The sequence below is a fragment of the Dermochelys coriacea genome, chromosome 8, assembly GCF_009764565.3.
Source record: "Dermochelys coriacea isolate rDerCor1 chromosome 8, rDerCor1.pri.v4, whole genome shotgun sequence".
Classification (NCBI taxonomy): domain Eukaryota; kingdom Metazoa; phylum Chordata; order Testudines; family Dermochelyidae; genus Dermochelys; species Dermochelys coriacea.
The window spans coordinates 47,525,501-47,545,921 of record NC_050075.1 but is presented as its reverse complement, the minus strand read 5'-3'; the positions used below and the strand labels follow the sequence as shown (position 1 = coordinate 47,545,921).

Genomic DNA, 20,421 nt, shown 5'->3' with positions numbered 1-20,421 from the left:
AACCATCGAGTGGCAGCCATTTTGCCCCTGGGCATGGCTTCTGGGCCCGTGGGACTCAGCTGGGTTGGGCACTGGCGTTTTGCAGCAGAGGGCTTAAAGGCTCAGGCTTTGTGCAGGCCCCCAGCTAAGGAATGCCACTTGAAGATGAGCCCTGTTTGCGCTCACCTGCTGCAGGCTGGTCCCCAGCTCGTGAGATGTGGCAGGCCTGTGGGGGGAGGAGAGGGTGCAGCTGTGGGGGTTTTGCGACCTGAGCACAGAGAGTAGGGTCACATGATGGCATCCTTCCCAGGCTCATGTGCAATTTGGCACCAGACAAGGTGAAGTTCTGGACTGGTGGATCCTGCAGCGAAGCCTGGCTGGGGTAGTAGGCAGAAGGGGCATCAGCTGTGCAGGTTTCCTCCACCCCAGCCCATGAGGGTCCCACATCCACCCGACAAAACAAGCAATTTCTCAGGAGGAAAGGAAGGTCAGTCTCCAGGGACGCAATGCTGGAAGAGAGGGAGGACAGTTTTGTACCCAGAGTGCTGCACTGGGGTTCAAGAGAGCTGAGTTCAATTCCTGGCTCTGCCACAGATGCCCCGTGTGACCTTGGGCAAGTCACTGAATCTCTCTGAGCCCCAGTTCCCCATCTGTAAAAATGGGGTTCCCCCATAAGACTTTTGTCTGGTCCCCAATCTCACAGCTGTCTCTAGGTGCTGCTACAATAAAATCCTTAGCATAGCTGCTCAGATGACCCCTGCAACTAGTGCTTTTGTGGTGGGGACCCCGCACCGTCTGCTGGGAACTAACCGGGGACTCACTAGCTATTTGACACGGCCCAAAGAGCAGCTGGGATGGCAGCGAGCAATGCCTGGAGCCCCCAACCAAGCTCAGAACCTCCTGGGTCTAGCCCCCCCCCCACACATCCCAAAGATCTTACAAGCTAGACAAAGGGTGGGCGGGGAAATAGAGGTGGCCAAGGTCCTACAGCAAGTCAGTAACCGAGCTAGGAACAGAACCTACATCCCCTGAGTCCTAGCCGGGCATGCTATGCACTGGACCGTACCAGTAATTGTTTCCCAGTGTGCTGCTTCAGATCTAGCCCATGCCTAAGCCCCTGGGTTATTCAGCCCCTTCCCTCTCCCAAACTCTGTGCCAAATGCATCCCAGTGTGACAGAATAACACACTCTCGGCTCTGATCCGGGCCGATATCTTATATATTATTTTAATTTATTTTTTTGCTTTTATTGCGAGTGAAAAAATAATTTAAACCGATTACATGTACAGGGGGAAAGGGTCTTGTTAGCACTCTGATAAACTGCAGCGATTCTACAGCTGGCAAGGAGAGGGTCTGACAAGTCAATTCGTCTCTGTACAAATATTCCCACCTAAAAAGATCTGAGGGTCTATAAAGCCTCTCTATTACAAGCTGTCGCAGTAGGGGACGGGGCAAGGAGACTGGGCAGGAGCTGATGTGGGTCCACGATATCCTAAACTGTCCTCTACCATCTCTCTCCCAGCGACAGGGTCAGGTGATCTGGAGTGGGGTCTCGAGCATCTCCATGAGAAAGGTGTCAATGGGCGTGTCCCCAATCAGCTTGAAGAAGAAGAGGTGCTCGAGGCATTTCAGCCCGATGGATCTCAGCGCTGGCAGCCGGAGGAGGAGTTTGGCAAATCTGGAAGAATATGCCATGGAATCACAGAAGTTAGAGACAGGGAAGGAGTATTGTCATTATTATTCCCGTAGAGTGTAACCACAATCAAGGCACCATTGTGAGGAGCGATACAACTCACAGAAAGGGGCAGCGCCTGCCCTGAACAGCTTACAATCTAAACAGACAAGATATGTGAAGGAAAGGAAACAAAGAGGTGAAGCCTTTCACCTAAGGTCAGTAGCAGAGCCAAGATCAGAATCCATGTCTCCTGATTCCCAGTCCAGTGCCCTGTCCATTAGATCACACTGCCTCTTCTACATGCACCTGTACAGTCATATCATTGTGTCCCTGTCAATGCAGGATTCTTCCCCACACTGCTACACAGAACTGAGCAAATAATTGATTTTTTTCCATTTCAGGGGCAGAACTGAAAAACCGGGAGAAAAATTCAGTTAGGTTCAAACAAACTGATTTTGTTTTCAGTTTCTGTCTCCAAACTGGGTGGGGTCGGGGGCGGGGGAACCAAAACAACAATACTTTTTTTTTTTTTTTAATCTGAAATGATTTTGTTGTTGTTCTTAGGTTTTGTGTTTCGGGTGTTTTTCACCATTTTTTTAAATAGTGAAATTTCAAAATGAAACACTATTTTGAACCAAAAGTCAAAACAAAATGTTTTGATTTTTCTTCCATTTTTTTCAGCCAAAACTATTTGCTGATTTTGACCTGAATTTGCAAGGAGTTTCAGTGCCCCAAAAAATGCAATCTACTATTCATCGAAAATATTTCACAACATGGTCTAGTGTTCTGTTCAGTCTAGTTTTAAATAAGACAGGGCTTCTATGACTTCCCTTGAGAGATTATTTCACAAGCCAAATACATGTGGAAGCTGTCTGATGCTCATGCTACCTTTTTGCTTCTCATAATTTCATCTCACAGTGGCAGAGCCTGTCACTTAATTCAGCTGCTGGTTCCTTTCCTCCTCTATTTAATCTGATCAGAATCCCAGGGGCTCAACACATACAAACCCCTCTCTTTATCTGGAACATTTTGGGCAAATTCCAGCAGCTGAGCAGGACACATGGGACAGCTGGACGGTGGATTTTCTTCCTTGTCTGGTAAAAACCAGCATGTCTTTGGAGAACAAAAAGAGGGAGAAATTTTTACCTCACATTTTCAAACCTCCAAGGTAAAAAGGAGTTTGGAGTCGACTCCAGCCATGGCTTGAACTAGTGATCTAGAGCTAAAACATGCCATTGAAATCATTGTTGAACTCTGTTTAAAAATGGATGGCCTCTAAAAAACCTTCATAGCCTATTATCAACCTCCTCTGCCTACCCTCTTCCTTTATAGTATGGACCAAACATGGCCACATTTACAGCTGACTGACCTTTATCCATGTCCCACTTCCTGTCTACAGCACACAAATCTGTAGCCAAAAATCGCAATGCTGCCAGCACCTTGCTTCTTAGGCAGCTTAAACAGCAATATGATCTGTTACGTGCGCTGGCATTTCTAGAAACTAGCCAGCAGAGGGTAGTGTTGTACAACCCAGGAGAACAAATTGCAGTGGGCGCCAGTAGTGGTTTACATGAGGCCAAAGAGCCAAAGGCAAGAGGACGCTGCTGGTGTAAAAAGAAAAGGAGTACTTGTGGCACCTTAGAGACTAACAAATTTATTTGAGCATAAGCTTTCGTGAGCTACAGCTCACTTCATCGGATGCATTTGGTGGAAAATACAGTGGGGAGATTGATATACACACACAGAGAACATGAAACAATGGGTTTTATCATACACACTGTAAGGAGAGTGATCACTTAAGATAAGCCATCACCAGCAGCAGGGGGCGGAAAGGAGGAAAACCTTTCATGGTGACAAGCAAGGTAGGCTATTTCCAGCCGTTAACAAGAACATCTGAGAAACAGTGGTGGGGGGTTGGGGGGGGAGAAATAACATGGGGAAATAGTTTTACTTAGTGTAATGACTCATCCGTTCCCAGTCTCTATTCAAGCCTAAATTAATTGTATCCAGTTTGCAAATTAATTCCAATTCAGCAGTCTCTCGTTGGAGTCTGTTTTTGAAGTTTTTTTGTTGAAGGATAGCCACCCTCAGGTCTGTAATCGAGTGACCAGAGAGATTGAAGTGTTCTCCAACTGGTTTTTGAATGTTATAATTCTTGATGTCTGATTTGTGTCCATTTATTCTTTTACGTAGAGACTGTCCAGTTTGAACAATGTACATGGCAGAGGAGCATTGCTGGCACATATCACATTGGTAGATGCGCAGGTGAACGAGCCTCTGATAGTGTGGCTGACGTGATTAGGCCCTATGATGGTGTCCCCTGAATAGATATGTGGACAGAGTTGGCAACAGGCTTTGTTGCAAGGATAGGTTCTTGGGTTAGTGGTTCTGTTGTGTGGTTGCTGGTGAGTATTTGCTTCAGACTGGGGGGCTGTCTGTAAGAAAGGACTGGCCTGCCTCCCAAGATCTGTGAGAATGATGGGTCGTCCTTCAGGATAGGTTGTAGATCCTTGATGATGCGTTGGAGAGGTTTTAGTTGGGGGCTGAAAGTGATGGCTAGTGGCGTTCTGTTATTTTCTTTGTTGGGCCTGTACAATGTATACCTTCAAATCAGCGGCACTGCGATGGGTACCCGCATGGCCCCACAGTATGCCAACATTTTTATGGCTGACTTTGAACAATGCTTCCTCAGCTCTCGTCTCCTAATGCCCCTACTCTACTTGCGCTACATTGATGACATCATCATCTGGACCCATGGAAAAGAAGCCCTTGAGGAATTCCACCATGATTTCAACAATTTCCATCCCACCATCAACCTCAGCCTGGACCAGTCCACACAAGAGATCCACTTCGGCTTGAATAGAGACTGGGAATGGATGAGTCATTACACAAAGTAAAACTATTTCCCCATGTTATTTCTGCCCCCCACCCCCCCCCCCGCCACTGTTCCTCAGATGTTCTTGTTAACAGCTGGAAATAGCCTACCTTGCTTGTCACCATGAAAGGTTTTCCTCCTTCCCCCCCCCTGCTGCTGGTGATGGCTTATCTTAAGTGATCACTCTCCTTACAGTGTGTATGATAAAACCCATTGTTTCATGTTCTCTGTGTGTGTATATCAATCTCCCCTCTGTATTTTCCACCAAATGCATCCGATGAAGTGAGCTGTAGCTCACGAAAGCTTATGCTCAAATAAATTTGTTAGTCTCTAAGGTGCCACAAGTACTCCTTTTCTTTTTGCGAATACAGACTAACACGGCTGCTACTCTGAAACCTGTCATTATGCAAGGCACTGAATTTAGCCGTATAGAGTGGAAATCTGTCAACTTCACGAAAAAACTCATACAGATACAGACAGACATCATCTTCCTCTCCAAATGCAAACAGATGGACATCATACCAAAAGGACTGAAGGTAAAAAATCCATTACAATCTACATACCACACAGACTATGCTGACAGCTTATGCCACACGCTCTCAAAGAAACTGAGGAACCACCTGATCAACATCCTCTACAACAAACAGGGAAAGATTAAGAATGAGCTCTCAAAACTGGATACTCTCATAAAGAACCAACCTTCCACACAAACTTCCTCGTGGCTGGACTTTACAAAAACTAGACAAGCCATTTACAACACACACTTTGCTTCTCTACAAAAGAAAAAGGACACTAAGCTATCTAAACTACTATATGCCCCAAGGGGCCATAACAGTGGTTCCCGTAACCCACCCAGCAATATTGTTAATCTATCCAACTATACTCTTAGCCCAGCAGAAGAATCTGTCCTATCTCGGGGCCTCTCCTTTTGCCCCTCCACCCCCACGAACATGATACAGTTCTGTGGTGACCTAGAATCCTATTTTCGACGTCTCCGACTCAAGGAATATTTCCAACACACCTCTGACCAACATATTAACCCACAGAGACCTTCCTACCAAGACTACAAAAAGAAGGATTCTGGGTGGACTCCTCCTGAAGGTCGAAACAGCAGACTGGACTTCTACATAGAGTGCTTCCGCCGACGTACACGAGCTGAAATTGTGGAAAAGCAGCATCACTTGCCCCATAACCTCAGCTGTAGAACACAATGCCATCCACAGCCTCAGAAACAACTCTGACATCATAATCAAAAAGGCTGACAAAGGAGGTGCTGTCGTCATCATGAATAGGTCGGAGTATGAACAAGAGGCTACTAGGCAGCTCTCCAACACCACTTTCTACAAGCCATTACCCTCTGATCCCACTGAGAGTTACCAAAAGAAACTACAGCATTTGCTCAAGAAACTCCCTGAAAAAGCACAAGAACAAATCCGCACAGACACAACCCTGGAACCCCAACTTGGGATATTCTATCTGCTACCCAAGATCCATAAACCTGGAAATCCTGGACGCCCCATCATCTCAGGCATTGGCACCCTGACAGCAGGATTGTCTGGCTATGTAGACTCCCTCCTCAGGCCCTACGTTACCAGCACTCCCAGCTATCTTCGAGACACCACTGACTTCCTGAGGAAACTACAATGCATTGGTGATCTTCCTAAAAACACCATCCTAGCCACTATGGATGTAGAAGCCCTCTACACCAACATTCCACACAAAGATGGACTACAAGCAGTCAGGAACAGTATCCCCGATAATGTCACGGCTAACCTGGTGGCTGAACTTTGTGACTTTGTCCTCACCCGTAACTATTTCACATTTGGGGACAATGTATACCTTCAAATCAGCGGCACTGCGATGGGTACCCGCATGGCCCCACAGCATGCCAACATTTTTATGGCTGACTTAGAACAACGCTTCCTCAGCTCTCGTCTCCTAATGCCCCTACTCTACTTGCGCTACATTGATGACATCCTCATCATCTGGACCCATGGAAAAGAAGCCCTTGAGGAATTCCACCATGATTTCAACAATTTCCATCCCACCATCAACCTCAGCCTGGACCAGTCCACACAAGAGATCCACTTCCTGGACACTACGGTGCTAATAAGCGATGGTCACATAAACACCACCTTATATCAGAAACCTACTGACCGCTATTCCTACCTACATGCCTCTAGCTTTCATCCAGATCATACCACACGATCCATTGTCTACAGCCAAGCTCTACGATATAACCGCATTTGCTCCAACCCCTCAGACAGAGACAAACACCTACAAGATCTCTATCATGCATTCCTACAACTACAATACCCACCTGCTGAAGTGAAGAAACAGATGGGCAGAGCCAGAAGAGTACCCAGAAGTCACCTACTACAGGACAGGCCCAACAAAGAAAATAACAGAACGCCACTAGCCATCACCTTCAGCCTCCAACTAAAACCTCTCCAATGCATCATCAAGGATCTACAACCTATCCTGAAGGACGACCCATCATTCTCACAGATCTTGGGAGACAGACCAGTCCTTGCTTACAGACAGCTCCCCAATCTGAAGCAAATACTCAACAGCAACCACACACCACACAACAGAACCACTAACCCAGGAACCTATCCTTGCAACAAAGCCCGTTGCCAACTCTGTCCACATATCTATTCAGGGGACACCATCATAGGGCCTAATCACATCAGCCATACTATCAGAGGCTCGTTCACCTGCGCATCTACCAATGTGATATATGCCATCATGTGCCAGCAATGCCCCTCTGCCATGTACATTGGTCAAACGGGACAGTCTCTACGTAAAAGAATAAATGGACACAAATCAGACGTCAAGAATTATAACATTCAAAAACCAGTTGGAAAACACTTCAATCTCTCCGGTCACTCGATTACAGACCTGAGGGTGGCTATCCTTCAACAAAAAAACTTCAAAAACAGACTCCAACAAGAGACTGCTGAATTGGAATTAATTTGCAAACTGGATACAATTAATTTAGGCTTGAATAGAGACTGGGAATGGATGAGTCATTACACAAAGTAAAACTATTTCTCCATGTTATTTCTCCCCCCGAGCCCCCCCGCCACTGTTCCTCAGATGTTCTTGTTAACTGCTGGAAATAGCCTACCTTGCTTGTCACCATGAAAGGTTTTCCTCCTTTCCCCTCCCCCCCCCCCCCGCTGCTGGTGATGGCTTATCTTAAGTGATCACTCTCCTTACAGTGTGTATGATAAAACCCATTGTTTCATGTTCTCTGTGTGTGTATATCAATCTCCCCTCTGTATTTTCCACCAAATGCATCCGATGAAGTGAGCTGTAGCTCATGAAAGCTTATGCTCAAATAAATTTGTTAGTCTCTAAGGTGCCACACGTACTCCTTTTCTTTTTGCGAATACAGACTAACATGGCTGCTACTCTGAAACTGCTGGTGTAGAGGACTAGAGATGGGCTCAGGTGGGTAACAGAAATGTCCTTTCCTTGACCAGCTATGATTTTTCATCAGAGAAACAACAAATTTCAGCCTGAAACAGATTTTTTATTTTTTTTGGTTTTTAGCCAAAAATCCTCCAGTTTGGGCTGCAACTTTGCTGACACAGAGTCAATTTTTTCTACTGAAAGTGGCGATGAAATGGAACAATATTTACTGTTCATCCAAATTTCCAGCAAGGAAAAAACATTTTCTAGCCAGCTCTCCACAGATTCCTGCACTCCTCTCAGAGGAGGAACAAAGAAGTGCTTTGGAGCTGTGATTGGTGCTAATCTCACTATTCCACACACCCCCAGTGAGCGTGCCACACGTGTCTCCTAGAGACAGAGGTGCAGCACTGTGCTACTCAATATTTACCTTCCAGGTTGTTCAGGGTACTTCTGCTTTGTATATGCTTCGAGCGTAGCATAGACCTTTTCTCGCAGGGACTCCACTTCAAAGGGACTGGACAAGCCCTTGGCATCTGGACCAGGGAGAAACCCAAAGCAAGAAGGAAATCATTGCAGAGTTGACGTTTCAGTCTTCATTTGGTTCACAGCTGAACAAGATGATCAATCACTAGAAAAGAGCTGGAGATAGCTCCTGTGAGCTGGCAGCAGTCTCTCCCTTCCGGCAGACTTTCATTAACATTATCTGTCATATTATACAGTGGCACTTAACGGCTTTCCAGGATGCTAGGTGCTGTACATACACATAGTGAGGGACAGTTTCTGAGCGTGCATTATGATACAGTCTTTAATGATATGATCTCATACTGCCTCACTCCACGTACAGGCTGGATGCCCCAGGGGACAGAATCAAGGCTCTGTGTGAAAAACCGTAAATCAGACATTTCCTAACATTTTCCTTTTGCACCCTAAATCATATTCTTTTTATGTAGATTTTAGCATATTTACAGATATTTGTACACACACACACACACACACACACACACACACACACACAAAGATAATATCTGTCTGTCTATTCCGCACCACACTGAAATGATCTTAACAGGTTTGGGGATTGAACCTACCATTCTTTTCCACACAAAATAGCAGTTGCTCTGGAACGTGATGTGCTCTGAAGTATGGCTGTCATTTCCAAAGTGATGAGCCCACCCCAGGCTGCCTTGTGCTGCTCCAATAGAGCCTGCAAGTGGACGTAATTGGTCTCCGCAGGTAGCACAGCTGGTTCTGTTACAGGCTACTGAGATGGCCAAGGGAACAGAGGGCAACAATTCCTGCAGCACAGCACCCCGGCCACCACACTGGGGGGAGTACTGTGGCCTGATGGAGAAAGCACTGAACTGACAGTGCTGAGAGCTGGCTTCCATACCTGGATCTGGAACCTTGGACAACTCTCTTTTTCTCCTCCTGTCTCTCTAGATTCTCACGGGTCTGCCATGTGTACGCCTACACCACTTAGCGCAGTGGGACCCCACTCTAGGTTACTGAGATATTGCATGAAAGAAAGGTAAGAGTGCTACCTACCGAATTCCCAGTACCCTGACATGGAATCCGACCTCCTCTTCCACAGTTACAGAACGTGCGATATCATGGAAAGATTCCTTTCTGAGTAACGCTTTGGATGCACTACTGAGGTAGGGCACAAGCTAGGTTTCACCCAGAGCCAGGACATGCTCTTTGTCAATGATTAGTTCCAGAGTCGGATTACCCTTTTGTGGGCCCCACTGCCCGGACCGTGACCCCGCCCCCCACTCCGCCCTGAGGCCCCATCCCTGCTTGGCCTCTTCCCCCTTAGGCCACACCTGCTGCTCACATTGGGGGGGGGAGGAAGGAGGCAGAGAGAGAGGGTGCCATGGTCCAGGCACCGGGCCCCCTTCTGTGTGTGGGTCGGGTACCCTGGCGCCATTGTAAACCCAGTACTGATTCGTTCTTTTTCTTCACAGATTCAGTGAAGCTGGATGTACCTGATAAGGCTACTACAGTGATTCATCGATAATGAGACTTAAGCATATTCTTTCCAGGCGCCTTGTAACCTAGGACACAACATTTTTCCCGATTTTCAGGACTAGATGCTTGTTTTTGTCAGCAGTCCAAGGAACTAACTGGTAGCAACGTGCAGGGAGGGTGACATGTGATGTGTTCTCTGAAATACGGGGGTTAAAAAGCCAGCTCCTGAGCGACCACTGTAGCTAGCAAACGGGGGTTTAGAGAGGCAGATACACATAATAAACATACTATAAGGTTAGGCCAATGCCCACCCCCGCAAAACAAAGCAAATCCCTGCAAGAGTACAAAGAATGCAGGGAGACGTCCAGCAGCAGAGTGGGCTACCCAATATACTGCACTGAATGCAGCAGGTATGAAATCTGTCTTGTGGGCAGGTGGCATGTGTGCACATTCGGTGCAAGCAGCTCATGGCCCTCAGAGACCGAGTACAGGCTCTGGAGACCAAAGTGGTTGAACTGGAGAGCTAAAGGAGACATAGTTATACAGAGGAGACTTTCAGGGTCACAATAGAACCGTCCCACCCCCAGTCTGACAGCCTCTATGCTGTTGAGAAGGATGAAAGTCTTGGGGAAGGAGAACATAAAGGGAAATGATCCCATAGTTGGGACCCCCCTTCCAGGTGATGTCATGTTATCCCCTCGCACTGAGTATATCCCTCTGCGGGAGGGGACCCCTGTTATTAGGAACATACAGGTAATAGTAATGGGGGAATTTTATTATTCGAAATATTGATAGTTCAGTTTGTGAGGACCAGGAGAACCGCACGGTGAATTGCCTGCTGGGTGTGAATTGTACTCATGTCTGTATGTATACTAATCTTTTAACCAATACTCATTCTCTTTTCTTTTTTAATAAATTTTAGTTTAGTTAATAAGAATTGGCTATAAGAGTATATTTGGGTAAGATCTGAAATATTTATTAACCTGGGAGGTAATGTGTCCAATCCTTTGGGATTGGTAGAACTTTTTTATATGATGAATAAGAGTTTCAGTAATCCTCATCATACCTGACTTGGGTGTCTGGGTGGAGGCCCGAGGCTGGGTTGCTTTAGGGAACTGTGTTGTAGGCTTCTGGGTAACCAGTGAGGTATTACAGAAGCTGTTTTGTGGCTAGCTTGGTCAATCTAATTACTGGAATATCCACCAGCTTTGAGGATTGTCTGCCCCATTCTTTGCAGTTCACCCTAATTGAGTGACCTCAGTTCGCTCCCCTGGGATTCCGGTCACGCCTGTCCATGACTTTTACTAAAAATACCCTTGACTAAATTTTAGCCTTAGCTCTCCAATCTATCAGAATTCTTTGAGGGGATCAAGAAACATGTGGCCAAGGATGATCCAGTGGATATAGTGTACTTGGATGATCAGAAAGCCTTTGGCAAGGTTTCTTACCAAAGCCTCTTAAGCAAAGTACGCAGTCATGGGATAAGAGGGAAGGTCCTCTCATGGATCAGTAACACTCACATTTGTCTAGCCCCATTAGGGCTTACATCCCCCGGAGGTTGCAGCAGCCAGATGGCAATGTGATCTCAGCACTCTCTGAATAAATCAGAGCACTAGTACATGCACCATATTTAGCCACAAGAGGGTGACATATTCCTACACCCTTGAGAGAGTCTGACCTTCCTCTTAGTAGATGGTAATAGTGAACGCACACTCACACACACAGCATAGTATGGATGACCATAACAATAGGAGGATGCATAATGATCCAGAAAGCATCTCCCCTGGATGTTGCTGAATGCCAATAAGAATTATTGAGGTGGCCTTTGAGGGTGGTACCTGAAAGAGCCTTGTAGCATCCATTACTTCCAAGACTTACCTGGATTAAACAGGACAATGGCTCGTAGGCATCCCAGCTCAGACTTATCCATCTGCATATCTTTCATTTTAGACACTAATTCTGTCAGAACTCTGCACATTGGAGACACAAGAAGACAGACAGAGAGCCTATGGATGGCAAGGTCTGCATCTAGCATTAAATGCAACACCATGGCGATCTAGGATGGAATGCTCCATATATCAGCATTGGCAAAGCACTCAGATGACTCTTGTGAGATTACAGATTTATTGGCATAACCATTCTCTAGGCTGGTGCATTCAGCATGACCCAGCTGTGGGGTCTGTATTAGCAACCGCTGAATAGAAGCCTAAAGAACATGGTAATCTAGCTCAGAATGGAAGCTGCTATCATCTTTATTATAGAGGGGGACTATGGAGATGACATGGGGGCAATGCTGCGTACATGGCATGTGAAACACCTGGGGACAAAGGCCCAGTGTCAAGGGGAGATGTTAGCAGGAATATGTGGCAGGTCTCCCTTAGGTGAGACCCTGTACAGAGAGGAAAAGATGTCACTCTTGATGATGGCAGAGAAATGGAGGCAACACCTGTCGAAAATGGAGCCCACGCCGGCACTGTGCGCACTGCTGCGATGCACGTGTAAGCCTGTGGCGAGCAGGATGCCGTCTTGCACCGACACTGAGCGATGGGAGAACGAGGCAATGAGCAGCTCATTCCAACCTGCAAGAGCAAGAGACAGGTGCATGTGCAATGCCAGCAGCTCCCCACTGAAACACAGGACACTGTCCCTTTAAATCAGGGCTGCATGCGGAGACCAGTGCAGGCTCCATTACACCAGCCCCTCTGCAGAGATGTAATGGGAGAGGTGTCTTCAGCCCCATGGCATCTTAGGAAATCCCAGCCCTCCCATGTTATTCACAAATGGCTGAAAGGGAGGCTGGGGGCAGGCAGAGATGGGGACTGTGAGGAGTAGGACGCTGGGACATGTGACTGCAGGGGGCTGGAGACTGTGGGGGGAGCCCCGATGGCAAATGTGGGGTCAAGAGGCTGACAGAGAGGAGTTGGGAGGGACAGACAGGAGTCTGATAAGGAGATTCTCCACCCCCAGGGCTTAGAAGAGGACTAGAACGGTAGCTCCCCCGTGCTGGGCTGGGGAGGGCAAGCAGAGCCCCCTCTGAGCAGCCAGCATTTCTGCACATGCAGGTAGGGATGAACTGGACCCTGAAATGATCACACACAAAATGAAGATAGGAGGCATCTCCCGAGAGGCGCATGACTCAGAACCCACGTGAAATCAATGGCTTTCAGGGTGACGGGGTGGGGTGGGGAGGGGAATCTGACTCATGATTTCTGAGCCCAATGGCTGGCGAAAGGGCAGCCAGGAGGGGACGGGGCAGATTTCCCGACAGCCCAGAAAATACAGGAGAAGCAACAACAGAAAATGTTTAGAAAAAAATCTGCTTTTTCCTAAAATAGTGTCCCTCCAATTTTCTCTTATCCTTGTACTAGAAGCTGTTTTTTCATACAGGGGAAGGACACATTCCATGGCTCCATTAACCAAACAAAATATGCTTTCATGAACAAGTAAGGAGAAGGACTGAGCCATACTCAGTTACCAGCCAGTCTTGCTTAGATGACATTAGTAAGTTACTGGGGCCCGATCCAGAGCCCCTTGAAATCAATGGGAAGACTCCAGTGGGCTTTGGATCAGACCCTTTGCACACCCGTTTAGCACCTCACAATGCCTGCACCACTAGCCCCAATGCTGGTGGTTTATTGCTAAGGCCCAGTTTTCCAAGCTCTGCCAGTTTGGCTCACGGCACAATTAAAGAGCCCCTGTTTTATTATGGACCTTGCAACATTGCTATGTAGCACCAATACATGAGGCCACTGACACCAGAACATGAGGATACTGTCACCATGGTGTTTGGTGCAGCGTCTGACTACAATTATTTTGTTCTCCAGGACAAAGCAATTAGGTGGCAGCCCGAGGATAACATTGTGACATTCTAAAGCACCCCAAAGGGCCAAGAAATCAGCAGACACATCTCCAGGATGCTGTAGGAAGAAACAAAGGAATAATGCAAGATTCATATAAACAGGAACATTTGGGGATTCTGGGAACCAAAGAATTTTACCTGCCCGCAGAAGAATCACTTGGTCTTCCAGTGTCAGCTCTGAGAAGTGGGGGATTCGCTTAGCCCATTCAACTAAGGTGAAGAGCTGCTTGTCCGCTGCATGGCATATATTGGTGACAGGGTCATTTATCTAAGGAAGGAAAGGTATAAAGAGAGAAAACTTGCCACTGAGAATTTCAGCAAATCAGCGACAATAATCTTGTTCCCTGCAGCCAATATTGTGTCAGGTCAATATTACTCAGAATCACCATCCAGGTCATCAAATCCTTTGCCAGCTACAATTCATAATGTGCATTTAACATTCTGGTTTATTACTTGACTTGGCAGAATGCGATTTTTATTTTTTATAATTTTGACTCATAATATCAATGTTTATTTGTAAGCATTTTTTATTATTTTTATCTATTTAAATTTTCACAGTTGCAGTAAATTATGGGGCATCAGACAATGGGGGCGTTAGACAATAATTATTTAATATCGTCAACATTGATATAAAAAGTTAAAGCTTTATAACTGTTAAAATACAAATTGCCAATATCACCCGTCACAATATACTACGTAAATATCTTTAAATGAAACTCTAAAGTTTTCACGCAGCTTTTTCCTTCCTTTGCCGATTCGAAATTTCAATCATCATTGATAGAAATATTTTTTCATCAGTCTCTGTGTTTGTACGGTGAAATTGACCTTTATTGACATTGATAAAATTTAAATCCTTCCAAGCCTCTTTATTACCCATACTTCTAGGGTGCAATTCAAATCCAACCAAAGTTAGTAGCTGATTACAAACTGGTCCCTGTTTGTTCACTGTCCTTTGTGAAATAAGACACTAAGTCTCAGTCTAGTTCTCACCATACCGTCCACAATACAGCATCACTGGCAATCCTGTCCAGTGCCTGAACAAACTGAACAGTCCTGTTCTACTCAGAAAAATGAGTCAAAAAAATCAGATACCTTTCATCCAAATTCCACCTGCCATATCAGAGATGCCAATTTAACAGAACACCTGTGCTCCAGACCAGCTGGTGCACCAGAGCACGGTAGACTTCAAGATCGCCCGTACTAATTATTAAACGCCAAATTAGTTGAAAAAACAGGAAAAAAAAATTCACACCCGTGCTTTGCGACTTTCTTTCCACGTGATTTTTTGTAAATAGCCAGTCAATGATTGTTGATGATTCTGTAAAAACTTTCTTGGAAAATTTCATCCTTTTTTCTTTTTAAATCAAGATTCAAATTTTTAACGAACACTTCCATTGAGAAACTCTAATGTTTGGCCAGTCCTACTAAACAGTCTGTCAGCCACAGCAGCTCACTAATGGCATTTGGAAAGTGACTCTGCTGCAGATCCCAGAATTAGTTAACAATCACGTTGCTTTGATCAGGAGCTGCCACAAACAAGACACCCATCTCACTCCCAGTTGTGGTTCCTTCCTGGAAATATAGCCCCATCAATCAGTTACCTGCTGTCACTTGTAAATACAGGGTAGAACGTTGTCATCACAAGCTGCAAGTGGCTTCACCGAACCTGACCCACATGCAAAGGCCTGACTTAAGCAGACACTTACCGAGTTCTCAGTATTCACGTCGCTGTACGATTCCGTCTTTGGTTCAACAGCCAATTCAGCTTCTAAAATCCTCTCCACAGGCATATCCTCATTGCCATTGCTCGTGGACTCGGCTTCATTCTCGTTGCGCTCTCGGCTTCTCTGTCTCTCCTCTTGCACAGCTAGAACACAGAAGAACATTCCTCTGCACCATGCGGGAGCTTGGGAACGCTTCTCATCTTTCTAACTCAGCAACAGCAGGGGGATTGATCCCTTTTGATAAAACCCTGTCCACTACTGAAGAGCTTAGTGAGGAGGATAGGAAACAAAACAGAGGCAGCAAGATGCAAGGCTCTGTTGACATGGTAACACTGGAAGCAGACTTTATGGGCCTGATCGATCATTAGCACGCACCTTGTGTCATGAACACCAGTGCAACACGACCACAAAATATGACCATTCTGACATGGATGGTGTGTTACACCTGCCTTGCAATGGTTTAGAATGACAGTGCAATGTGCCGGGCACAGTTCAATCAAACTCTTTTGGTGCACAGAGGCACCAGGAGAGGTTTTAATTCGGCAAGCCTGCATCATGTCCGGATTTGATTTTGCAAACCCCAAGCCAGGCATGATTTGAAAGAAAGTCCCAATTTTTTCTAAAACCTCAAAGTTGTTGGGGGTTGTGAGGATAGGGGAGAGTTCAGCTAAATGATTCTCGCTTGGGGCCATCGCTGTTCACATCGCTGACCATCTAGAAAAGCAGCCCACAAAAGTCACAGAGAAGCAACTGTTCGAGAATTGACACGCTGTTATTCCTGCAGGGCAGTATGAGAGCAGCAGCCGGCAACCCTCCATCGAATAAAAGCAGAAGAGGATGCATTTGCAAATGTCAAGGATCCAATGGGAAAGTTTGTCAGGGCAACTGCCTCAGTTGGTTGCAGTACGTCAGGCACTTGGAATCCATCATTTAAAAGAGTGTGGCTAAGCCTTTAGCAGTCAAAGAGCAACTTAGTCACTGACTAGACCTTGGAGAACTACAAGAGAGTGAAGCAGATTTAGACTGCAACCCACAAATGTACGTTAAGTGTTTTTACTGTAGCTCAGCAAACAATACACTCATCAAACCTGCTAAGTAAAGGTGACAGCATGAGCTAAGCAACATAGCACTTTTCACTTAATTTAGCCACTGATGCCAATACAGATTTAACCCGCCTGTCTATGTGTCTCTCTTTCTGGATTTAAATTGCCACACCTGCCATTATATCGCACACTGATTTACACAACAGCTAAGGAAGAGCCCCAATACTGAACAACCCAGAGCTTTAGAGAAGAGCAGATCCAGGTTCAAATTTTGCTCATGGCCTCTCTCTCTCTAGTGAGCTGCACTGAACATCTCTGAAATTTGGGGTCTTAGCTCCAAAATGTGTGATGGAGGGAGACCCTCTGCTAGGACCAGTGTCATCCAGATTGGAAATAAGATGTACATTTTTAACGCTGAGAGTAATTTACCACTGGGACAATTTACTGAGGGTTGTGGTAGATTCTCCATCACTGGCTATTTTTAAATCAAGATTGGATGGTTTTTCTAAAAGATTTGCTCCAGGATTATTGTGGGGGCGTTCTCTGGCCTGTGTTACACAGGAGATCAGACCAGATGATCACAATGGCCCCTGCTGACCTTGGAATCTATGAATGAAACCGACAGAAAATGGGAAAATTTATTTCTAGATAATTATATCATCTCACAGACATTGTACTGAGGGAGCATTAGCACTGACAGCAGCGGTTCTCAAACGGCTCTCCAGGGATCCCATTCACAGGGCCACCAGAAATCCCAGGAGTTGACTGCCATGGAGAAGGTGAGGTTTGTGAAAAAGAGTGGGAAAGGAGGTGCTCCATAAATGTTCATCTTATGAAAAATGAATTCCATCTCTCAGTTGAGGGCAACTGCACATGTATTTCTCCCAGTGGTTCTGCAAGGGAAGCCACTCTCAGGTTTCTGGCTCCTTTGACTGTCAGTTCTTTTGGGCGGAGACATGCATCTCACTCCCTCCTGATTAGGGTATGTGCAGGCTGAACTTCTCTTTGAATTCACCTAACAAAGACAGTCTGCCTCTACAGACCTACTCGCCTTCTCTTGCGGGGTCTGATAACGCTGTAATGTCACAGGTATAAGTTACTCCCACAGCACTTCCTATGCATATCTATTTTATTCTAAACATAAAAGCACAATAGAATCCAAACATGAGAAGTAGGGCTTCTCTTTTCTGATATTCCCCACCCCACTCTAGCAGATGCTAAGAGTGGGGCTTCCCAAGGACTATCACAGAGTCTGGTCTGTTTCTACAGTTGTCACTCAGCGTTAATTTCCATCATGTCTGTCCTGATGCATCAGCTCTGAACATGGCTTAAACCTGACACCATGTGGTCCAGTGTGTCAGGAAAGATCTCTTTGGAAGCATCTGAAGGTCTCCCTGTGTGTAAAGGGAAAAGTTGCCCAAGGATATTTCCAATAAAGTGCCTGATAATGGCTGACCCTCAAAAACATTCATTGGACCAGGATGGTTTGGAAAAATACCTCAAAATCTGGGTGCTCAGCCAAGCATTATTCAAACTCTTTGCCTTTCTTGGGTCTGCATAATTGGGCTGGGAATTTCATAAGAGATGTCTTTCTGAGATAATCCATTTCCATATCAGCTGAACATTCAGAAATGCACAAATATTTGTATTAAAGACATTTTAAAAATCAAATGTATGAAATATTTTAAAAAATCTTTAAAGCTCGATATTCAGCCTGTGTAAATTGACATAATTACAATGAGTACGGCCCTGGAAAACCTATGGTCTAAGATTTGGCAAAAGATTGAGGCAAAGGTTTGCTTCAGTTCTTATTTATCCAAATCAGTTCTATCTTAGATATTTAGATGACCCCCATCCCCACAGTACCTGAGCACCTCACAATCTTTAATGTACTTTTTCTCCCAACACCCATTCTATTATAATCCTGTTTTACAGACTGACTGACTTGTCCAACTAAAGTATTGCTTTTGAGCAATCTAATCTAATGTCTGTTGGGCAGGGACACAGAGAATGACATCATTGGTGTGACATAGAACAATGCTAATGATAATTAAATGACGCCCTGGCTTTGATTTTGATGTGCGTGCACTGGAAGATGAGCTCTTTTCACATGTGACCCTGTAGGCAGTTGTAGCAAGAGCACTGGTGTGGGGCAAGGCTGGGCTGGGGATCTGATCATGTTATGACCAGACTGTTATGTTAACATATGACATTTTTCTGCACAATTACTTTTCTGCAGAGATAAGGCTAATGAGAAGATTTCTTGCAATGGGCTTTAACAAGGTCTCCTCCAGTACTCCTGGGCGAGGTGGTGATGCGTAGTACCCATTCCTCACCCCTTTTTGCGGGAACAAATGAGATGTAACCGCTAATCTGCGTGGCATGGGTTCCAACAGAAGTGGTGCTGTCACTTGGAATCAGCTCTGCCCTGACCTTCTCCTATGAATAATTGGCAGGTGTGCTAACTAATCACATGGCTCTGGCATGCCTGAGCCCACCTCTATGAGTAGCCATGGGGCAGAAGGCTTCTTGTAAACTGGTTTCAGAAAAGCTTGATTCTGCTGGCTTTCCCTTTTCTGGCTGAAGGTGGGTCAATGGACTCAAAATCCTCCTTGTAACCCAGCAGGAGGGGAGCCCTGGAACGAGGAGCTACATGAATAACTGGAACAGCCCGAGGAATGAGTGTGTAAGGCCCAGCTGGTATAAACTAGCATAACTCCTCTGTAGCCAGTGGAGCTCCAGGCTCCCCAAGTAGCTCCGTAGGAATAAAAGCCCTCTCTCAGCTCTCCGCCTTGTTCTGAAATGATCTGCGGCTATCTTTGGTTTTTATTCCCATGTGGTTTTACACTCCTGGGTTCCGGCCAAGAGGCATGCACGAAGATACCATGGAAAAGCCCATTCTCACAGCATTTCTCACCCCACCAGGAAGAGGAAGGACATGAAGGTTCACCAGAAAGTCTGTTCTCGTGAGATCTGTAGTCAGCTGCGGAGACTTAGGAGGTTAGCCAGCTGGGATGTAATTCTGGCCCTGTTGATGTTAATGGCAAAACTCTCATTCACCTCAGTAAGGTCTATCTATCTAATATACTTATGCAGCCCTTGTCACAGGAGTATCTGAACGCCTCTATGTCTAATGTATTTATCTCTACAGCATTCCTGTGCAATTGGGAAGTACTGTTTTCCCCTCTGTAAAGATGGGAAACTGAGGCACAGAGTGATCAAGAGCTTGTGTACACAGGGAAATTTACCAGCATAATTATACTGCCATAGTTATACGGGTATAACTGGCATAATACCCTGTGTGGATACTCCTATTCCAGAATAGTGGTATAATTGTACTGGTAAATTTCCTGGAGACAAGAACCTAGTGGCTTACCCTGGGGCACACACAATGGCTCTGGTAGAGCAAGACTGGAACCACAGTCTAACTGCCCAGGCCAGAACTCTAACCATTGAACCCTTCCTCACTCAGGTCAAGCTTTCACTCCTGATGTGCTGTGATCGCTGCTTATTACCCTAGTCGTAATGGTCTCTCTCTTCCCTTGTGCTTCTCCCATCGGCTTGCTTGGCCCATCCACCTGTGGTCCTAGGTTGTAAACTCTCTGGAGCAGGGCCGTGTGTACACAGCGACTAGCACAGCGGGGCCCCGACTCCTGAGAGAGTTTGGGAAAGGTTCTTATCAGTTTCTGATCTTTTGGATGTTTGGCCAAACTCTGACCTTCCTGAGGTTCACCCAACAATAGCTTCCAGTTCGGCTAAGCAGCACTTGTCTCTGTTTCATGGGAAGCTGACACTGCCCCACGAACACCGACACTTTGGGATCCCATATTCAACTTCTTCCTGTCCTCTAGGTCCTGGAACCTGTCTGAAGCTCTAGTGCCT

The 20,421-nt window shown here is 45.9% G+C and overlaps 1 protein-coding gene across 3 annotated transcripts in view; it reads right to left on the bottom strand.

Annotated features, from left to right (window-relative positions):
* Nucleotides 1–1,188: 1,188 nt before the first annotated feature.
* Nucleotides 1,189–20,421, bottom strand: part of RXRG (retinoid X receptor gamma) — a 111,345-nt gene continuing 92,112 nt past the window's right edge. For all 3 annotated transcript variants that reach the window (XM_038413389.2, XM_038413391.2, XM_038413390.2), the window contains exons 5-10: nucleotides 15,479–15,639; nucleotides 13,911–14,040; nucleotides 12,360–12,492; nucleotides 11,792–11,883; nucleotides 8,376–8,481; nucleotides 1,189–1,656 (exon numbers count right to left, since the gene is read on the bottom strand). In XM_038413389.2, coding sequence (XP_038269317.1) covers nucleotides 1,509–1,656; nucleotides 8,376–8,481; nucleotides 11,792–11,883; nucleotides 12,360–12,492; nucleotides 13,911–14,040; nucleotides 15,479–15,639 — 770 coding nt within the window. In that variant the 3' untranslated portion in view covers nucleotides 1,189–1,508. The remainder of the gene's footprint in view (nucleotides 1,657–8,375; nucleotides 8,482–11,791; nucleotides 11,884–12,359; nucleotides 12,493–13,910; nucleotides 14,041–15,478; nucleotides 15,640–20,421) is intronic.